This window comes from Periplaneta americana, chromosome 14 (assembly GCF_040183065.1).
Source record: "Periplaneta americana isolate PAMFEO1 chromosome 14, P.americana_PAMFEO1_priV1, whole genome shotgun sequence".
Taxonomy (NCBI): Eukaryota; Metazoa; Arthropoda; class Insecta; order Blattodea; family Blattidae; genus Periplaneta; species Periplaneta americana.
Window position 1 is genome coordinate 151,780,184 of NC_091130.1, and position 23,283 is coordinate 151,803,466.

At 32.1% G+C, this 23,283-nt stretch overlaps 1 protein-coding gene across 3 annotated transcripts; it reads right to left on the reverse strand.

Annotated features, from left to right (window-relative positions):
* Positions 1 to 407: 407 nt before the first annotated feature.
* On the reverse strand, positions 408 to 21,573 carry LOC138713860 (uncharacterized). Of its 3 annotated transcripts, XM_069846322.1 has the most exons (7): positions 21,389 to 21,492; positions 20,621 to 20,705; positions 19,101 to 19,202; positions 10,703 to 18,851; positions 4,211 to 5,773; positions 2,446 to 2,526; positions 408 to 601 (listed from the first exon to the last, which is right to left on the reverse strand). In XM_069846322.1, the coding sequence occupies exons 5-6, from the start codon at positions 5,743 to 5,745 to the stop codon at positions 2,469 to 2,471; spliced, it is 1,593 nt and encodes a 530-aa protein (XP_069702423.1). In that variant the 5' UTR covers positions 5,746 to 5,773; positions 10,703 to 18,851; positions 19,101 to 19,202; positions 20,621 to 20,705; positions 21,389 to 21,492; the 3' UTR covers positions 408 to 601; positions 2,446 to 2,468. The 3 variants fall into 3 exon arrangements, 2 of the variants coding, with proteins under 2 accessions (XP_069702423.1, XP_069702424.1); XR_011335999.1 differs by lacking the exon at positions 4,211 to 5,773 and having other exon boundaries at positions 21,389 to 21,573; XM_069846323.1 differs by lacking the exons at positions 10,703 to 18,851; positions 19,101 to 19,202; positions 20,621 to 20,705 and having other exon boundaries at positions 21,389 to 21,491.
* Positions 21,574 to 23,283: the final 1,710 nt, after the last annotated feature.

A 23,283-nucleotide genomic window follows, 5' to 3' on the forward strand; every position in this document is an offset into this window, starting at 1 on the left:
CTATGTAGTTTTAAAATATTTTTTCCTAGCCAAAGGCGTCTTAATGAGGAAAAATCTAATTTTCTCCATTTCCATAAAAAGTAAGAAAAACTGTTTACATGTCAATATAAACTTTAAATTCTCAGCATCAAAATAAACCATGATTTTGATCATTCGGTGAAAGGGTTTCGGAGCTACAACAGTTTAAAGTTCCTAATTTTATGAAACTACGATAAATTTAAATATTTTTAATTTAAACACTATGAAGTTCTGATGCCTCAACCTTTGCACAAAGCATTGTATCACAGTTGTCAACGGACAGAAAACGTTTCATTGTATTTAGAAATTGTAAGGTCAATTTTCTCTATATTTCGGTCGATTTGAGATGGAATAGCTCATACCTATCTTTAAAAAAAATAGGCCATAAGTAAAATAAGTAAGCAATTAATATTAAAACTTAAAAATAATTCAATTAATTACAAATATCAAATAATCATTAGTTCCATTATATCGAAAAAATAATAATACAGTCGTAAGTACATCCAGTTTGTACACACACTGTAAGAAAACTGTTCTCTTTCATCTGAAAGAGTAGTGGTCATATTTTCTGCTGTACATGGTCCTGTAACGAAAAAGCTAAATTAGAAACATGGTTGATATAAACTAAATCTAACACAAAACAGTACACTGTGGTCTGTTGTGACGAGAATCCAAGCCCCCGCATACCGGTAAGGCATAATGTCACAAACACGTTCACGTCTGAGTATTTCTGACGAAGTAAATATTATTCAACGCCTTGAAAACGGTGTGAATATTAAATATATTGCTGGAGAGTTTAAGGTAGTATTTATTTAATTTGTTGTTCCTTATTTATTTATTTATTTATTTATTTATTTATTTATTTATTTATTCATTTATTTATGTTTTATGTAATTTATTCACTTATTTATTAAATTATATATTTTAAACTTGTTTATTTTCTTACTTGCATATTTATTTATTTATGTTTACGTAATTTATTCTCTTATTTAATTAATTATATATTTTTAATTTTTTTATTTTCTTACTTGCATATTTATTTATTTATTTATGTTTTACGTCAATTATTCACTTATTCACTTAATTATATATTTTTATCTTGTTTATTTTCTTACTTGCATATTTATTTATTTATTTATTTGTTTATGTTTTACGTAATTTATTCACTTATTTACTTTATCATATATTTCTAACTTGCGTATTTTCTTACTTGCATATTAATTAATTAATTTATTTATTTATTTATTTGTTTATTATTTATTTATGTTTTACGTAATTTATTCACTTATTTCCTTAATTATACATTTTTAACTTGTTTATTTTCTTACTTGCATATTTACATAATTTATTTACTTATTTACTTAATTATATATTTTAACTTGTTTATTTTCTTACTTGCATATTTATTTATTTATTTATTTGATTAATTAATTAATTTATTTATTTGTTTTACGTAAGTTATTCACTTATTTACTTAATTATATATATTTTAACTTGTTTATTTTCTTACTTGCTTATTTATTTATTTATTTGATTAATTAATTTATTTATTTATTTGTTTTACGTAAGTTATTCATTTATTTACTTAATTATATATATTTTTAACCTGTTTATTTTCTTACTTGCTTATTTATTTATTTACTTATTTACTTAATTACATATTTTTACTTATTTATTTATTTAATATATTCTATAGGTGGATATATTTTATAAAATAAAATTAATTTGTATTAACGTTGTATCAGATTCGCTTTTTATAAAGGATTAACAAATCTCAAATAGGCCTACCCACTCCCATATAATCGACTTTTTACTGTCCATAATATTCCTTGACGTTCATGCTCTACCTAAACATGATGCTTGCCGATTGCAGAGGAATTGCTCCGCGTGTTATATCTAAGTAGGTAAACATTGGCTTTCTACTACATCGACGGAGAAGTGTAATTCATGTCCAGTGTAATATGGATATGAAATATACATTTTATCATAAAAGTGATAAGAATTTTATCAGAATTTCCATCCTATCAAGGTTTTCGCGTCTGCATAAACAAGCAGCAAATATCTTGTACATGTTTGGCACCACATACGTGGCGTCAAGAATAATTCTTTTTCTTTATAAACATGCCCAAATATGGCCCGAAGACGAGCACTGAATATTAAAATCAGAACAAATAACAATCACAAGTTGAACATTTAGTTCGGGATATAATGAAACATTAAAATATGAATAGTTGAGAAAGAACTGAATCCAAATTGAGTGTTAAGATCCTTGCAGAAAAGTACATCTTTAGCTTAAAAAAAAAAAAAAAAAAAAAAAAAAACCTAGAACTTAACTTATGAGGATATGTGCTTCAAATGAATAGTAATACTAGTTTTATTGAATACTTTCCATTAAAAATGTCCTTAATGTATGATATAATTTCTTACCTTCAACTTCAAAATACTCCATGTTAAAAAATTGTACAACGCGTGCCACAGAAGGGATGAGTACGCAAGGGTTGGTAGAGACTGCAAAGAAACTCATCATTAAATACAATCTACTATTCTTAATATAACCTAGAACATTAGCATTTACGAACTCTTTTCAAATTTATCTATCCTTGAATTTCAAATAAACGTAGAGTGTAAAGTTGTTTATAGTTGTTTAATTCTATAACATAATCTTACGTTTATCATTTTTGCTTATAAACGTGTTTTCTTGTTCTAAAAAATAAGTGGCGTTAATACCTTCACTGCAGGTAATAGCATCAGTATGCTTCATACTTTTATTTACTTGTATTGTTGTAAAACCTTGTCACAATTACAACTTTTGGAACGTATATTTCATAGGAAAGGTTAGAAATGATCAAGATCTAAAACAGTGATGTCAAAGCAAGTGTATTTTTCTGACCTTGACGTCGTGCGCGGGCAGCAAGCGCTAAGTATGGAAAGAGGAAGGGTTGTGTATATGAATAAGCAACCTGTTGGATTAAGAAAACAGTGGTGCACAAACTTCAGACGGAACGTGAAATTTTATGTCGTTATTTTTATATGGCTTCTTTCTGTTTAATATTATCTATATTTTCTGTAAAACAAAAGTACTAACACTGATTTCTTAATATTGCAGTTGTGTTTTAAATCTTAATAACATAATAGAGAGTTAAGAAGGAATATTCACTAAAATTCCATAGTAGTAGAATATTATACTGTATTAAGTGGATGAAATACATCATTCATAAAGAAAGTGATAATCCAAAGAAAGAGATTGAGTATGACATGATAAGTTGGAATTTATATTGATGGTATCTTTAGCCTTACAGAAATAATCAATAAACTAATCAAAACAATATTACAGTACAAAGCAAAGTTACCTAGATACTGTAACTGTTTTAAGTGTAACTAATATTACATAACAAAACTCTTATCGCATTATGCTTTTAAGTTGATATTTGTGAGCAACTTCCTATCATCAGAATATTAAATTATTTTCTCGAAATCTGCTGAAGGTATAGAGCTGACATTTTTACAACACATTGGCACGTATCTTTTGCTTATGATGTAACAGTAGTTGTTTTGTTAATTCATTTCCTTACGAACAATTTCCATGCGAATATTTTCAAAATTTTCAATACACTATCTTCAGTAATACGTATATACGGTATATTAGATTTACGAAAACATTCTGTAAGGCTACTAAATAAATAGGCCTATACCTGAAAATTTCACTTTTCTATAGAAAAAGTTGAGAAAATATTTCTTTTGAATAAAAATTCAAACTTGTGAAAAATGAGCATTAAAATTAAACCTTACATTCTTATAATGCACTTATACTTCTCAGGAAAATATAAAAATTAACACGGATACAGTTTTAATAAGTTATCTTCCCTTTATCTATTGAATCAGTGCTGGCCATCCCTGAAAATAGCTCGACCAAGCGGCATATACCAGCTCTTTCGTCTGTCTCTTTCCTTTCCGCTGTAAAGCTCTCAGGCTCTCCTGGGCTCTAACGCGCGCTTGCTCCTGTAGGCATCAATTGACATTCCTGATCTAAAAGACCAATATTATTGTCAGTATTTCTGGTCAGTTGTAACCCACTTTTTTTAATTGTTGGCGTTAATACCTTCACTTACCCTAAATAACATTTATATCTGGAGTAGTTCACAGTTGATTCATAGAAAAATAAATTATGAAAATATTACCAATAACTACTTACGAATTTCTAGACCTATTTCTTCCTACTTCTATGCTTCTCCATCTGGTTCTAAAGAGTTCATCACAATAATTCGAACACAGCTCAGAAGACACTTTGACACCGTGAAACGAGAGAAACGTCTCTGTAAGGTACAGAAAATTACTTCCGAACACTTTGATGATTCGCAGTTTCGTGCAATGCCATTCGAAATTCCTCACCACTGGCACGAGAATGTCTTCGACAGTACTTGCAATAAACAAAACCTCCAAATTCTTCAACGAATTTGACTGAAATAGTGCACCTTGAATATCTGTGTACTCCCTGAGGTTTGCGGTCAACTTAAGAAATGTCAAGTTATTACACATTGACAGTAACGCAGTAGGCGAACACCCCGATATTACTAAGTTCAGGCTTCGAAGTGATGGAAACTGCGTCACTGTTGGATCGAATTCTTTGGTTAGTTGATCTGTTCTCAAAGAAAGGCTCAATAGAACAGGACAACTTCTGGCGAGATGGCTAATATCCATTTTCTTCGCCTCCAGCACCAAACTCAGTAGAAAACCTCCAAAGTATTTAACATGTAACTCAGGACCGAAACGTGAAAACCGGCTTCTTCGATATATTTCTAATGTTTGTAAGCTTTGTAACAACGTCCTATTTGAAGTAGTTTCTTCATGAGAATCTGAGTTCAGACTTATCAAATCATGGAAGAAATTTGACGATAGCGATGAACTTTTGTCTTCAACGAAATCACAGTTCGTAGATAAACTTCTCAGATTTGGAAATTGAGCCAACATGAGTAATATATCCTGCGTTAGTTCCGAACAACCGAAGGAGTTCAATTTATACTTCTTGCAAGCTAGCAATCCCCGCAGAATGGACTTTGTACCTTTAATTGTGATAGACGTGTTTTTTATTAACAGCTTATTTAGATTTTCAAGTTCGATTACTGGCTCGACAACTGCGTCCGTTACGAACCCAGAGCCAGTTACATCCAGAGTCTGAAGGCTTCTACACCTCTTACAGACAATTGAAAGAATTCGATCAGAGCAAATATCATGTAGAATTAGTTCGCATAAGTCTGAAATGTTGTTAAAAAGTTGTTTGTTGACATTAGGGGTATATTGAAACATACATTCTGCTCTAGACCTATAAGCAAAAGATCTTCTTAAGACTTGTAATATATTTATTCCCCGTAAGCATGTATTTCCCTTCAGAAGAATCTCGCCAATGTGATACCAGTGCCAATCAATACGTAGTTCTGAAATTCCTGATGGCAGAAAAATGTGGACTATATCTTCCAGGACGTCTGTGAACTCATCTAAATCTGTTCTGTAGTCCACTTCTTGAAGATATTTATACGCTATCGCGTTGGCTACAGTAGTAGGTATATTTTTGCGTCTAATTCCCTTCTGCTTGTGACGAATTATGGAAACCTTTTTGTGATTTTCAAGTTTTGCCTCTTTACACAGTTCAGCAACTGTGTCCGTGAGATGTTTTACAGTTTTCTGCAGGGACAGAAGGAACAAGCTGTCAGGCTCAACCTGTAGAGGCATCTTGGGTACCAGTTAGTGGATTTTTTATCTGCAATGACATTCGTAAAACAAACATTACAAATAATTCTTCATAGCAATCGATTTCTTGGCTTTCAGTGCACAAAAAATGTACAAACTCAATAGAGAAATATTAACTTGAGCACGCGGAATTCGGATGAATTTATCAATATAAATGATTGGAATGATCTTTATAAATGATTGGAATGACCTTATAAATGATTGGAATGACCTTTATAAATGACTGGAATGACCTTTATAAATGATTGGAATGATCTTTATAAATGATTGGAATGACCTTATAAATGATTGGAATGACCTTTATAAATGATTGGAATGGCCTTATAAATGATTGGAATGACCTTTATAAATGATTGGAATGACCTTTATAAATGATTGGAATGACCTTATAAATGGTTGGAATGACCTTTATAAATGATTGGAATGACCTTATAAATGATTGGAATGACCTTATAAATGATTGGAATGACCTTTATGAATGATTGGAATGACCTTATAAATGATTGGAATGACCTTTATAAATGATTGGAATGACCTTTATAATTGATTGGATTGACCTTTATAAATGATTGGAATGATCTTTATAAATGATTGGAATGACCTACCTGCAGCGGTCTTTGAGGGCTGTCCTTCCTTAAGGAGATTCAAGAATAACTTAGAAAGTTGTGTATAAAGTGCAAATTAAAATTAAGGTGACATATAACATCTAATTTTTTAAGGTGACATGTATTTATTTAGCCTCACGAGTTACTCCCTTGGTTTGAATTGTAAATTATTTAAAAATAGCGTGTAAGAGGGCCTTAGACTAGAAATGTTTAGCTTAAATGTAGTTATGTTTATAAGTATGCATAAGGGTGTAATTATTTGTCTTATTTGAACTGTTGTATCAGTGAAGCGAGGTGATTCAGTGAAGTTATGGTTTTACAATGCAGTGAATAGTTCCGATCAGTGATAATTTATAGCGTCAATGAAATGTGTTTTATAGTGTCAGTGAAATGTGTTCTATAGTGTCAGTGAAATGTGTCCTAAAGTGTCAGTGAAATGCGTCATAGTGCCACTACAGTGAGTGAGATGAGAGTAAAGTGAAAGACTATTGAAACTTATGTAGGGCCTATACATATGTAGGTTGTATTGTAAAATTAGGTTATTTTATGTTTTATTATTAATTGTAATTATTATGTTAAATTTTATTGTATTGTGTATATAATTGTATTGTGTATTGTAATTTTATTGCGTATTGTTTATATTGTGAATACTACTTCCATCGGGTGCTTGCCCATTTGCAGTGTAAATGAATACATACATATTCCCAATACAGTGAAGTCTAAATGAGGTGGTAGAGCAAGTAGACAGTTTCAACTACCTTGGGATGTACTATTACCAGTAACATGAGCTGCTGCCAGGAAATCAAAAGGAGAATATCAATGGCAAAGGAAGCTTTTAATAGAAAAGGAACGTCATCTGCGGATCTCTGGAAAAACAACTAAAGAAGAGGCTAGTGAAGTGCTTTCTGTGGACTGTGGTATTGTATGGAGCAGAAACATTGACATTACAACGAAGTGAATATAGAGGAGGATGAAGCGTGTGAAATGGACAGACAGAATAAGAAATGAAACTGTGTTGCAAAAAGTAGGTGAAGAAAGGATTATACTGAAATAGATCAGAAAGAGAAAAGGAATTGGCTGGGTCACTGGTTGAAAAGAAACTGACTTCTGAAGGATGCACTGGAAGGAATGGTGAACGGCAAAAAAAGTTCGGGACAGAAGAAGATATCAGATGATAGACGACATTAAGATATATGGATCATATGCGGAGACTAAGAGGAAGGTAGAAAATAGGAAAGACTGCAGAATGTTGGATTTGCAGTGAAAGATCTGTACTTGGGTACAACACTATTAATGAATGAGTTATCAATATATTTTCGTGCATAATAAGAACTTGGAGGAAAGAATAATTATTGAGATTTTTCGGTCTCTGATCGAGTCAAAAACCCTGGTACAACTGATATTTAACCCTTGCGGTAAATGTTGATGAAGTTCTGAGGATAAAAAGTAGTCAAATCCACTCTCCTCACCTCCATGTTAGTATCCCCTGGGATCTTTTAAGATGCGAAAGAGAGAGTGGTGTGCGGAAAGGAATTGGAAGCTACCGCATTTATCTTTTTCAAGAAAAACTGCAAATGTGGCAAGATAAGTCCTTTCACGGTAAAAGATTCCGAAAGTAAACCTGCACCACATTCGGATGTCCAGGAGTGTGATAGTGTGAAAGGACTCATGACGCAACCCGACCGAGAGAAGAAAAGAAGATCGAGAACTGATACGTGGTTCATATACGGCATGAAACATTCATTATTTAAACTCTAGAGAATTGCTGAATACGACATTTTTTTTACTACAACAAAAAAATATTCAACAAAATATGTCTAAAATATGCAATCTTTATATTGAAATGGGAAAATATGCATGCAATGCCACAACACAAGAAGATACAATATTTCGCTCCCCCTCATTGAAGCAAAATGTAAGACTAAAGCAAGTCTAAGGCACAGTTCTAACTACGGTCCAAGATTATATAATGATTTTATAAAGAGGAATCTTAAACTGAAATTATTAAACAATACATTAGTCAAAAAACAAGTGCTTGAACTGTTTCTAAAATTATAATCATGTAAATTCTTATTCTTTATTTTTTTCTGTCACTCTTAACTTAGTATGTTTATGTATAAGCTATGGTACCGTTTTGTTTGTTTGTTTTTTTTTTCTTATTCTTTTTAAACTTTATGTGTAATTACATTTAATAGTTTTAATCAGATTATTATTATTATTATTATTATATATTATTTTATTATTATTTTTTCTTCTATCCAGTTTTCATTATTGGTCACACCCGACCTCAAGCATCTTGCTTTTATACAATAAATTGTAATATGTAGACTATTTGACTATGAGATTTGTAATCAATTTCGAATTTTGAAGAATAATCATATACGAGTATTACAATAGTATTGTAAAATCTTTGTTATTGTATGTAATTTTTGCTTGCAATAAAAATCTTGTAATCTTATAAAAAAAAAAGTATTTAAATCTTAAAATACGCAATTGTATACATTAACAAGTATGTACAAGTGTTTACTATTGTCATGATAATCAAAGAAAATCACGTTTCCATATGCTAAATTAGTTTGAAAGCAATATGCATTTTGTATACAAATCCGTGCTGTAATTTTCAGCGAATTCGAGATAGCAATAATTAATATTCACAGAGTTGTATTTTCTGGGGCAATCAGTTATGTTTCTTCCATCTTGTTCAACGTGTATAAAAGTGGATATCAGTATTTAAAGTATAGGGTTATAAAAATAAATTATATTTTGACGTCACCATAACCCTTTTTTTTTAGAATTAGGATACACCTAAACCAAGAACACACAAACTCATAAAGTTGTGTGGTTTAAATGTTGAATATGTCCGCAATTTTGTTTTTCAACAAGCAACAATCTTTCTTCTATGTTAATAGAACTGGTGGCATATCTTTAATTTGTTACAAAATTGCATATTTTAGTTCGTAGTGTTAGTTAAAAAAAAAGCTCGACCTTTTAAATAACCCGAGAGGCAAAAATCTGCAGCAAATGTTAGGTAAATTATATTTTGTTCTGAATTTTCGTATTAAGTATTTATTTATTTACTAGATTGATATCTAGGGGACCCGCTGTGTTGGTGTTACATAAATTATGTTTTGTTCTCAATTTTGTTATTTATATATATTTTGTATTTATTTATCTATGTCTTTACGTAATTTATTCACTTATTTACTTAATTATATATTTTAACATGTTTATTTACTTACCTAAGTATTTATTTATTTCCTTATTTACTTAATTACATATTTTTATTATTGTGATGTACCGAAGTACGTATTCAAACATTTATTTATTTATTTATATAGTTATCTACTTATTTATTTATTTATATATTTATTTACTTATTTATTTATTTATCTACTTATTTATTTATGTATTTATTTATTTATTTATCTACTTATTTATTTAGCTTCTGATTTGTTTATTTATTTATTTATCCACTTATTTATTTATTTATTTATTTATCTACTTATTTATTTAGCTACTTATTTGTTTATTTATTTATTTAGCTACTTATTTGTTTAGCTACTTATTTGTTTATTTATTATTTATCTACTTATTTATTTAGCTACTTATTTATTTAATTATTTATCCACTTATTTATTTATTTATTTATCTATCTATTTATTTATTTATCTACTTATTTATTTATTTATCTACTTATTTATTTATTTACTTATTTATTTATTTATCTACTTTATTTATTTATTTATTTATTTATTTATTTATTTATTTATCTATTTATTTATCTATTTATTTATTTATCTACTGTACTTATCTATCTATCTATCTATCTATCTATCTATCTATCTATCTATCTATCTATCTATCTATCTATCTATCTATCTATCTATCTATCTATCTATCTATCTATCTATCTATCTATGTATATATCTACCTACCTACCTACCTACCTACCTATATCAAAGTCTGTACCAAATTAGACAATGTCTAATGAACAAATTAGAAATGAAAAAATACTTATGGACTTTATTCCCAATAATTGAACGAATAAACCAATATAAACAAAATTGAAAAGAATATATCGAAAGAATGGAAGAGGCAAAAATTTCCGAAAATGACATTACAATATAGACCTGAAGAGAAGAGAAATTTGGAAAGACTATTAAAACGTTGGAATTGTGGACAGACCAGGTCGAAAGAAGGATTATTATTATTGTTATTATTATTATTATTATTATTATTATTATTATTATTATTATTATTATTATTATTATTATTATTATTATTATAACCTCGAAAATAATAATACAATAATAACCATGATTAATTCAACATACCTTATGCAATGCTCATTTGTAGCACTTTTAAATAATGACGCAAATCCCACTTCATAATGCGTACACACCAGCTATACTTCGCATCGGAAACAACACTGACCTCTTCGTGAACGTTAGCTGCTGCGAACTTCAAGGTTGCGCCACAATACTCACGTTGTTCAGTCGTACCAACCTCTGACAAATAGCTGTATACTATAAAAAGTACCATACTCTTTCGTTTAAAAAAATATATAGTATAATTGCTTTTAATATACATTTATTTTCCACAGACGTCCCAATTCCGTGCGAAATTGCTGTTACATCTTTACTTTATCTGTTGTCGCTTAGGATCTATCGGAATCTTTCAGGGGGTAACCCGGGAGGAGGGAAATTCCTCCACTCCCCTCCCAAAATGTCCCCCCACTCCGAATATTTCACACTTTTTGAATTAAAAATGTCGTTTATACAGTATTATATTTTAATTTGATATGACTTTTCAGTAACTAACATAAAAATTCTGTTTCGTACCCTTCCAAGTAGTTGTTTCCATGAATGTTGACGATATTTTTTAAGTAGGAGATTTCAGGAAAGACTGGTTGGTAAAATTTCAATCGATTGAATTTCCGGTCTTGATTTTTATACTTATAAAGAACTAGGTGTGCTGTGTTCTTATTGGCATAGTTTTTATTGTTAGTTTTGTTTAGCAACTGCAATGATTTTGTTTAATAAAATAGCTATAGCATATAGGTCTAAATTAAGTGATAGTCGAAACGATTCACAAATCCGTATGACGCCAATCAGTTGTTTGAAATTGTAATAAATAATATGTCATTACAGAGAATTGGAATCACTTTGAAATTAATAACACAATTATTAAGTACTTTAAAATTTAATTTATGTTAAATTAACTATTTCATCTTTAGCTATATTTCCCATTTGTATATGAATAATAGCTTGTGATTGAGTTAAAATGAATTTTCATATAATTATTTTTGAGCTTTTGCATGTTAAAAAAAAGTTTAAAGTAAATCTTTTCCAAGTCCATCTAATACCGAAATCACAGATGATTTACAGTAACTTTTTTAATATGGGCCTCATTGTGTAATGCTATAAATCACTAAAATAAAGAACATGAGAATGCATTAACCGATTTTTACATTAATACGTCATTTCTATTGTTGGAATTACCTGTATAAAGAGGCTACAGTCCCGGATGACTTGTTGGTTTCTTTCAGAAAATGATGCGATGCACATAACCTCTTAAAATATAGAAACAAATGAGGGTGGATTCGTCAACATAATAAGATCAGTTCTGTAACAGAAGCATAACGTGGGCCATGGATGAACAAATGAACTTGTTTAAGTAACAAATGAATTACGATTAGCTTCGACATAACTCCCATTACGGCAATGCTGTAATTTTTGTTACAATTTTTGTCGATTGGTACGCAGAAAAACGTTTCTCGTTAAAAGAGACATTAACATTGGAATATTTGAATGCCATTAAAATAATAAAATATATTTATAGACGATTGTCTCATGCGAAACAACGGAAATATAAAGCTATAGAATTAAAGTCATGACGTACCTCGATAGTGAATGCATCTTTGTCCAGATAAGGAAGTCTCGGACAAAGGCAAAGGAGGATGTTTTGAAACTCACATCGCGCGCCATGATGGCTGAACGTGACGAATGCGTACGTTTGGCAATGCTATGACACAACACGAGGTTTGATCACAGCTTGGTATTATAGTTCTTTGGTTTCGTTGTCACTGTAAATTTTCGACATTAATTTATACAGGAGTAAGTGGATATAATCAAGATTCAGGGTATTGATGTACGTAATTTATTACGGAATCCGAAATGCTATTTTGAGTTTCAGAATACCGCGTAAGTACTTATATACAAAGACTTCGCCATTTAAAATAACTTTAAAAAAAGGCATACGTGTTTTTTTATTGATGGTATAAGGGTAAATTCGAGGAGACGGCCTCCAGATATGGAGGGTAGCTGTGAATATATTGAATAAGCAGTAGCGGACAGCTGATGAGGGGTGGTCATCCAGCTTGGGGGTTGGGCGAAGGGCTAACAACCCATCACCGTAAAAAACAGCTTGTTACGAATCCTTCAAATAAGCCTCGGAATGGGACTGATTCTTTGGCACGATCACAGCAAAGGAATAAGGTTTTGAGATTTGGTACTTGGAATGTTACAAGTCTATATAGAACAGGAGGGGTAACATTAGTAGCAAAAGAACTAGCTACATATAGAATAGACTTTGTGGGAGTACAGGAGGTTAGGTTATATGGGAATGGCATAATACAAATAGGAGATTATTTGTTGTATTATGGGGAAGGAAATGATAATCACCAATTAGGAACAAGATTCTTTATTCATAGAAGAATAAGGTTGTTCTTTATGGTTGTGAAACTTAGACTCTCACTTTGAGAGAGGAACTTAGGTTAAGGGTGTTTGAGAATAAGGTGCTTAAGGAAATATTTGGGGCTAAGAGGAATGAAGTTACAGGAGAATGGAGAAAGTTATACAACACAGAACTGCACGCATTGTATTCTTCACCTGACATAATTAGGAACATTAAATCCAGACGTTTGAGATGTGCAGGGCATGTAGCACGTATGGGCGAATCCAGAAATGCATATAGAGTGTTAGTTGGGAGGCCGGAGGGAAAAAGGCCGAGACGTAGATGGGAAGATAATATTAAAGTGGATTTGAGGGAGGTGGGATATGATGATAGAGAATGGATTAATCTTGCTCAGAATAGGGACCGATGGCGGGCTTATATGATGGCGGCAATGAACCTCCGGGTTCCTTAAAGCCAGTAAGTAAGTAAGTAAGTAAGTAAGTAAGTAAGTAACTATAAGGGTAAATAAATAAATACATAAAGAAATGTTATGTGTACCAAAAATAATTAATTTAGTAATATAATAACGACGTACTTTCGCAATACTCTATTCCAATCAACAAACCTATATGTACAGTCTGATCCGTTTGGGTATGGATAATATTAATTTATTATTATAAAGCTATTATGATAGTAGGAAAAATTTTTTGCTGCTTATATTATGATTAAAAAGATGGGAGTTTTCATATATCACAATCAATAATTCTTAATCTGAAAGGACAAATGAAATCGTAGATGATTAAAATGATTACTACAAATCAACAGCGGGCACAATGTGTTCTTTGGTATGCTAAATTTGAGAGTGTTAAAAGAGTTCAAAGAGAATTTCGACGTGAGTATAGTGTGTGTAATGTACCTAAATACGATTCCATAATGTTGTGGTATCGAACATTTGTAGAAACAGGTTCTGTGTTAAAAAAAAACATGCAGGTGGTCGGAGGCGAGACCCAGTACGAGAAGCAGCTATCTCTTGGCTTGGCCCCCAAACTCCCCAGATCTAGCCCCTCCTGACTTCTTCTTGTTAAAGACATTGTCTATTCACAGAAACTGAGGAACATTGATGATCTAAGAGTAAAAATTACTCAAGCTTTTCAACAAATCACCCCTCTTATGTTACAACGGACATGGACTGAATTGCATCACCGTTATGAGTTGTGCAGGGTGCGCAATGGGGGTCATGTTGAGCTCTGAGGAATCTCCCATCTTTCAGTGTTGTATTCACAAAGCTTCAACAAACAAAGTTCGGTAGTAAATGTTTTACGGTGTTTTTATTTTATCCATATTCAAACGGATCACCCTGTAGTTAGTAAATTGACAATGTTTTGCCGCTTTATCACAGTCTAGTATATACAGTCACGAAGCTTGAGTTCTGTTCTCCTGAATTAAGTTATTTATTATAAAATTTTTCAAATATAATTTTAAATAAATATAGACTAACTACAGAAAACTAATTAAAAAGGTAAACTACGTAAAAAACTGAAAATATAAATGCTCGTTCGGAACGTCTATCAAGTATCGATATATCTACTTATGCCCCCGTTAAAAACTAATATAAAATATAATCCTTTAATAATTATCAAACTCGTAGTTTCGGCTACAATATGAACTTTTGTTGCAATGTCTGTCACACCTTGTTTCAAGTTTGTGCTCTTTGAAACTTGTGATTTATACGGAAATACGAGAAATTTAACGTATTAAAACAAGTAAACTTATGCACTTCAATGAGAACAGACATCACAATTTTATCCTATTAATCAGATTATATTTTGATTAATAACAAATATTGTAATCTTACTAACATGAATTGGAGCACGACCCTGATTTTGCTGAGGGTGAATCAGAGTTGGTTTCAGGTTTTAATGTTGAATATAGAAAAGGTGGTTTTGCATTAATTTTTTTAGCTGAATATGCCAGTATTTTTTAGTATATTATCTTCTATCCCTCTATAGGCCTTAAAATTAATTTTATTTTCGAGGCATTACACATTTGTAAGGATTTTTCTTTGTCCGATTTCACATGAAATACCCCAAACACACATGTAATAGATGTATATGCGTTAGTAAAGAAATGTAGCCTAAAAGTTAATTCAAGAGCTGATATATATGTTTGACATGCATTTTAATATTATATTTATTATACATTTTATATAAAAATATATCAATAGTTTGGTAACATTTATAATGTTGTGGTTAAATTATAATGTAAAACCTTACATTCAACTTTAAAACACTCCTCATAAAATTCTACAACACTGGTCACTTATGGAATTAAAGGTGTTGCACACCAATGGTTTCACTCATATCTCATAAATGGGAAAGAGAAAGTTGAAATCAATACAACTATGAAATCTGCATCGACATGGGAAACTATTAAGGGAACCAGGTAGTGATTAGGGGTCAAAAATTCGATTTTTATTTCGTGTTTTAAAATAAATTACAAAACTGGTCTTTAAAAACAATATAAATATTGTGGAGGGTATTTCTGCAGATAAGCCTTTTAAATGACCTCTTTAAATTTGGCGGTGCATGTAATTCATACATTCTTTTTTTTTATACAGTTTTCCATAAGTTGACATTTTCAAACTTAAGTGCATATTTCTCTGAAATTACTGAATCAATTTACATGAAATTTTTACAGTGTTTTCTGCAGCCTGTGTTCTACATAGTAGACCTAAGGGTTTAAGAATGTCACACACATAACACGAGAAAAAAACTATATATGCATTGAAAAAATTGTAAAAAATTTTAAACAAAATTCAATATTTTTTTTCTGTTTCACTAGGGGTGAAATATTTAACTAAATTTTGCTTTGGAATTTACAATACACAATAGTGGCTAACTTAAAAAAATACAAGGTATATATGAGTGAAGATAGTAGCAAGTAATGTGCACCTGAAGAATGAGGTACACCTAGCAAAGTTGAAAAACAGGTTATCAGTTACGGCCTTTCTTTTGCACTTGGATACGAAACCAATTAGTTGTCTTTTATACCACTGAATTCAGAATGATTGGTTGCATAAGCCTGAAAATTTTTATTCCTTTCTGAGCACTGGAAGCCTAGAAACATTCAACTAAACTTTTGTATTGAAATTTTTTTAATCGCACAGTATCACTACCCAGTTCCCTTAATAATTGAATTCCTCAAGGATCAATATTAGGTCCCCTACTTTTCCTAGTGTTTATAAATGATCTTGTCCCCCTAATAAAAGCTGTAGGTCATCCCATATTATTTGCAGATGACACAAGTATAGTAATTACAGCCAATAACTCCAACACATTCCAATCTTCAACAGAGGAAATTCTCTTCAAATTATGTGACTGGTTCTCAGTCAATATGTAAATCCCACAAGGGTAGCTGCCCTTCAGTAAGGGTTGCCAACAGACACAGCATACTAAACAAATAAAATAAAAATAAACATTTGCGTTATCACTATTTACGATTTTTATTTTCAAATGGAAGCTACCTTTGGGAAAGTACTTATATTCAATAATTGGTATTAAATTGTAACAAAACTAACATAATTCAATTTAAATCCTGTCCAAATTCAACATCGCAAATTTCTAGCGCAATAATTAACAATAGATCCCTATTAGAAACAACAACAACCAAATTTTTTGGCTTAAAAGTCGATAATGTGTTAAATTGGAAAAATCATAGTAAAGAAATTACCCCCAAACTAAATCAGCTTGTTTTGCTATTAGATCTATGCAAAAGATAGTAAATATCAATACCTTAAAAACAATATACTTTGCATACTTCCACTCGGTAATGAGTTTTGGAATAATATTCTGGGGAAATTCCACAGATAGTAACAGTATATATCTATTACAAAAAAGATTAATTAGAATAATAGGAGGTTCCAAATCTAGGAAATCGTGTAGGACTATTTTAAAAAAACTGCAAATAATGCCCATGGCTTGTCAGTATATCTTTTCATTAAAAATCTTCCTCATATGTAATCGTGAAAACTTTGTAACTAATTCAACAGTTCATAGCATAAATACATGTCAAGAAATGACTTTCATACTCCATCGGCAAGTCTATCGTGCTATCAAAAAGGAGTGCATTATGTATGTATGTATGTATGTATGTATGTATGTATGTATGTATGTATGTATGTATTCACACTGCAAATGGGTATATACCCGGTGGCAGTGGTAACTAATTACACTCAATAATGACAATTGATAATAAACACAACTAATAAAAAAACAATAATTAATAATTAATAATAATAATAATAATAATAATAATAATAAGTAGCATCCTAAATTAAATGAAGCATGGTCACAAAAAAAAATTTAAAGTAAATCTAATTTGTATCTTAACCCTAAGTTCGAACTAAGACCCACGAGTGTGACAGGTTCATACCTGCACAAGTACCTTTCGGCACTACACTTATTTCGCTGTCAACTCACTCAATGCACTGATTCTACTTGATTTCACTAGCACTTCTAAACATTTCACTGTTCAAATACATTGCACAGCCACTTCACTGACCCCAACACACTTCACTTGCACAATAGACTTCACTAACACTACACACTTCACTGACACAACACACTTCCTCACTGATAGAACACTTCAAATAACAAGATATCAATTACACCCTTTAAGTAGTGTGTATAATACTGGGTGTTCATTTCAAAGTGTGTCATGACGTCACTGTTGATGAGTCAGCGATTTGAAGCGAGTTTCAGCTTTTATGTCAGAGAAGTTGCCTATTAATCAAGGCGTTCAATCTGAACTTGAGAACGTGTACGGTATAACTTGAACGTCGTAGCAACAGATGGCGGTCTGTAAGATCTGTGTGCTACCATAACCTATTTCGAACTGTGTTTTTCGCGGCCAAGTCGTACGCAGGGCATTTGTTATCATCGGTTGCGTACGGCAAAATTCCACAACACAAATCAAATGCTCCGTGTCCATGTTGACCGTCGAAGTTAATGTCAACAAATACGTAAGTAATCGTCTTAACCCTCTCCCCATATCCCGACAGTAAGAAAAAACTCACCTCATTACATGTTTCGAAACAGTTCACATTCCTGCCACTACCGGCGTTACCGTACGTATCGGTAAGTATTCTTCTGAATGAACGCCGTACTTGCTAGGCAACTTCTCTGGCAGATAAGTAATACACCTCTGCGGAAGTGTAGGAAGATTGAATTCTCTAGGCTCATCGACTAGCCACATGACGGCATACAGCGAGCCATGACACACTTTGAACTGAACACCCAGTATACTACCGTATATTAGTAAAGTCCTCAAGCCTATTCATTTTTATTATATGGTAGTAAACATTTTTAATAGCCTCCCTATCGATATAAAAAATGAAACTCAAAACATAAGATTATTTAGGGCCAAATTAAAGAAGTCCCTAATTTCTCACGCCTTCTATTCTGTAGGTGAATTCTTGACATTCAGTAACACTGAATGAAATTGATATTAAAACTTTGTGTTGTACTAGTAGACTATATTGTAAATCTCGTCTGTATATATTTCATCTAGACTGTGACTATAAATTAAGATTTTATAATAGTATTAAGTTTTTTGACTTGTTCCATATTCTAGCTGTAAGCAATGTATGAATACCATGGAATGATAATAAATACAATACAATTCAATACAATACAATACAAATCACTGGCGTGGTGAGCTTGGGCTGGAGGTTCAGGCTCTGGTCGAGAGATGTCACCTTGTCTGATGTCATCATTGCGGAAGAAGTAGTATCTTAAGTAACAGTCGGGACTGGAAAAAAAGTCAAAGTGAAATGCACTAAAAATTATTAAATAGATATAAACCCTAAAATAGTACATTATGCAACGAGCCTATAATGATAGTAATTAAGAATCGAGTATGGATATTTATGAAACGAGCGCAAGCGAGTTTCATAATTTTCATACGAGCTTCTTAATTATCATTATAGGCGAGTTTCATACGACTTTTTATGCTCGACCATATTTCTAACTTGATATTATTAATTTTATTGTATCTGACCTGGAGCAATGTCCCGTATGTTGTGAGATGTGCGCAGGCGCGAAAGTATTGATTTTTTCCGAGGAACAGATGTCCACATTGACCTTGCTAGGCCATAAGAACCTACAGAGATAACATTGAAATAAAATTAGACATTGAAAAACGAGATGACAAATTGAATTTATTTGAATTTTAATTACAATTAACGCTAATTATTATAGTAACAGAACACAACCTTCTGCGACAGTATTGGATTTCCAGCCTCCGTGACTTTTCGCTAATTCTCTTTCGATTGCATATCCGAGAATAATCGATACTTGCGGTTTTATAACGGTAGAAAGCTGACCTGTCATTGGCTGAACAGTTGTAACCTGAGTCGTCATTGGCTGAAAGACCTGACCTTTAATGAGTAAGTGTACTTTAATGACATGCATTAAAGGTCTGCTACCAGGTGTATAATTACTACATTTCGGCATGGTCGAGCATAAAAACATTTTTTAAAATGGTGGCCGTTCATTTCGATACAGGCTTCAGTTCTAATGTGCATATTATCGCACTGTAGACTATTGTACGTAATTCCAATTACCAGTTTCTTCCTTCGTACCAGTAACTCATGTTGAAATAATTCTGTACCTACTCTATAAAAGAGTACCTTACATACTGTAAATTCAATCTTCACTTTTGTCCGATCCGAAAAGATAAAATTTACTCATACATGCTATCTACTGTCCGTCCAAGTGGTTTTGTCGTAGGGTCATAGAAAGGGAGGTTATCACGTGACAGTTAATTACTTAACGAGGCCCTTTTATTGAAGTTATTTTAAACAGTTGTATGGGCATAATATTACGTAGACGTCCAATTCCTAACAGAAATTAATGTTCTCAGAAAAGAGCTAAGACAGCCCAGCCACTAGCTGGCGAATAAAAGCTGGTCGGGGAAACCTGGATACGACGTAGGCAAATGATGACAGTACCTGTGCGAAAATGATTCAATATTGAAAGCTCTTTCGTCACTGGAAAACGCGAACATATTTTTGGACCGTACTGTTTACTAATCCCTTATTCATCTGTCGTAAAAAAACTTGGCTTCTTTTTTGATAATAATCTAAGTTGGAATTTTCAAGTTAAAGAAACGATAAAAAAAATCTGTTCCTCCATTCACTGTTTGAGTCGCTTGAGAAACTTCTTACCCCAGCAACTAAAACTTACCCTAGTACAAACCCTAGTAATGCCGCACTTCGATTATTGTGACGTTTTGTTAAGTGACCTAAGTTCTGAACTGTCAGTCAAGTTACAGCGAGCTCAGAATATGTGCGTCAGATACGTGTGCAACATCCGACGATATGATCACATATCACCGTCCTTCGCAAGTCTTTCGTGGCTCCGACTTAAAGAACGCAGAACTTTACATACACTCTTTGTCTTTACTCTTTCGAATTCTGCACACCTTAACACCAAATTACCTTTCGTCTCGTTTCTCTTATCTATACTCTAACCACGACATAAATACCAGATCACTTATCTGTGGCACGCTAAGTATACCTCTTCATAGAACAGCTTGTTATTCATCATCTTTTACAATATCCACCTCGCGTCAATGGAATTCCTTGTCACAAAGTATTAGGGGCTGCAAGACAACAAACACCTTTAAGAACAGCTTAAAAGATAACCTTATTAGCATTTCACTCCAATCATACTGATTTAAAATATTACTGACTACATTGTTACTTTTTTCTTAGACATCATCCTGATAGTGCTGTATTTTCAAAACTGTCTCATAATAATCTCTTTCTATTATCTAATATTATTTGAAATATATTAACATTCTATGTATTTTAGTTTAATTCTGCTACACAGTTTATTTCAGTGTTTAATTAATAGTTCATAGTATTTTGTTGTTTAATTCGTAAATAACTCTTGTATACATGTAACTCTCATCTAAATCAAATTGTTGAATTCTTTGTAAGTTCATGCATATGTATATACACTTTTTGCTGGTTTAGTGGAAGAGAAGGCCTTACGGCCTTAACTCTGCCAGCTAAAATAAATTATTATTATTATTATTATTATTATTATTATTATTATTATTATTATTATTATTATTATTTTACTATGACCGTAAGACTACTATGACTGTATATGCGGTCTTGGATCTGTGTGGAGGTCGGTTGAACATCATTAGTAGAAGGGGTGGGAGTGAAGTACATTAAAAAACTCAGATACAATAAAAATTGAAGTAAAAATAAAATGATGTTCCTGTACAAGCGCAACACTTTGCATGCAACCACTGCGTAACTTTTTATTTGGTACCTGTGAATGCTGTAACCTCGTACACAGACGTAATGTTCAAATACGTATTTCTATCCGCGTCAGCTCACGACGAGACCAGAACTGCGGGTGCCGGCTGGACCGAATCGATGCGTGATAGGCTCCACTGGTCTGAGGACGTGCGCAGAATCTGGTTTCTTACGTAAACCTCGGTCACACTCAGATCACGTGATTTCAAGTAACATGAATTCAAGTTGCAGTTCAGACATATTCAAGTTATTTTGTTTTCAAGTAGGATCACAGTTTAGTATACAGGGTGTATCTAAATTGGTGTCAAATATTTAGGGGGTGTTTTCGTAAAACAAAAATATTACAAAGGATTCATATGAACATTGGTCTCAAAATAATTTATTTCAGAGTTACAAGACAAAATTTATTATCATCATCATCATCATCATCATCATCCTTCACGAATTAGGCCTCTGTAGACCTGTTTCGCCCCATCTAGCAGTCTTCTTAAAGGTCTTCCTGGTCGACGATGTCCTCTAGGTTTATACTGCATCATAATTTTTGGGATTCTTGAATTTTCCATTCTTCTTACATGATCTAGCCAATTGAATTTGTATCTGCTGATTTTTTCTTCTACTGACTCTACTTCTAATTGTTCTAAAATTTCTTCATTCCTTTTTCGGTCTAAAAGAGTATATCCTGCTGTCCTCCTGAAAAATTTCATTTCCGTTGCTTTGATTCTGTTCATGTCTTTTTTCTTTAATGTCCAAATCTCGCTTCCGTATAAAAGGGAGGGCAATGCTAGTGTATCATATATTTTTATTCTTGTAGATTTTTGTACTAATTTATCTTTTAATGTATTGTTTATTATTCCTAGAATTTGTGTAAATTTGGTAATTTTCTTGTTCACATCTTTTTCATTTTGATAAGATATTTCACAACCCAGATAATTAAAATTTTGTACTTGTTGGTTATTGTGTATTATCTTACTTCTGACTGGGTGCTGTCCTAAAAATGCTATTAATTTTGATTTTTGTGCAGAAATTTCCATCCCAAAATCTTTTAATATTTTATTTAATGTATATAATCCTCTTTGTAAATTATCCTCTGAATTGGAAATGATGACTTGATCATCGGCATTGAGTAAGGTATTTAATGTTAGAGCACTGGTTATTTTGATTCCTGATGTGTACAATACAACATTTAATGTTAAAAAAATTGCTCGAAGTGGCTTCCTCCTGCTTCGATGTGTCCCCTAAACTTGCGTTACATGCTCTGGCGTACTCTGTTGAAAATTCCTGGAGTGTTTCGTATTTCGTGAAATCCAGTTTGGATACGCTCTCAGAATATCAACATTAAGTACAGGAGTCTCATAAACCAGGGACTTTAAATGTCCCCAGACGAAGAAATCCATTGGATTCAAATCAGGCGATCGAGCAGGCCATGCAATGAATCCCCTTCGACCAATACATCTTTGGGAAAATCGATCATTAAAAAAATTACGAACTATCAGACTGAAATGAGCTGGAGCAGCATCGTGTTAAAACACATTCGTTGGATGACGTCCAGAAGCACATCATCAATTAAATGATGCAAATCATTTCGCTCTGTTCACTCACAGAATACATTTTCTTCTGATTTCTTTGCTCTACAAAATACAAACAAACAAAAAACCATCAATCAGCTGTCAATGAAGGGACAATCCTTTAATAACTCCCTAACGAATGGTTTTCAGACCCATGTTCTTATTAACTTTTTAAAATTGTTTTGATGTTAAGAACACGTCCCCGAAATATTTGACACCAATTTAGATACACCCTGTATATACAGTTGCGAAGCTTCGGATGATTTTTTGCATTTCTAGCGATAGTTTGGAGCGCTGTGAGTACTAGGAACAATAGACTGTGTCACTGCCATCGTGATCTAAT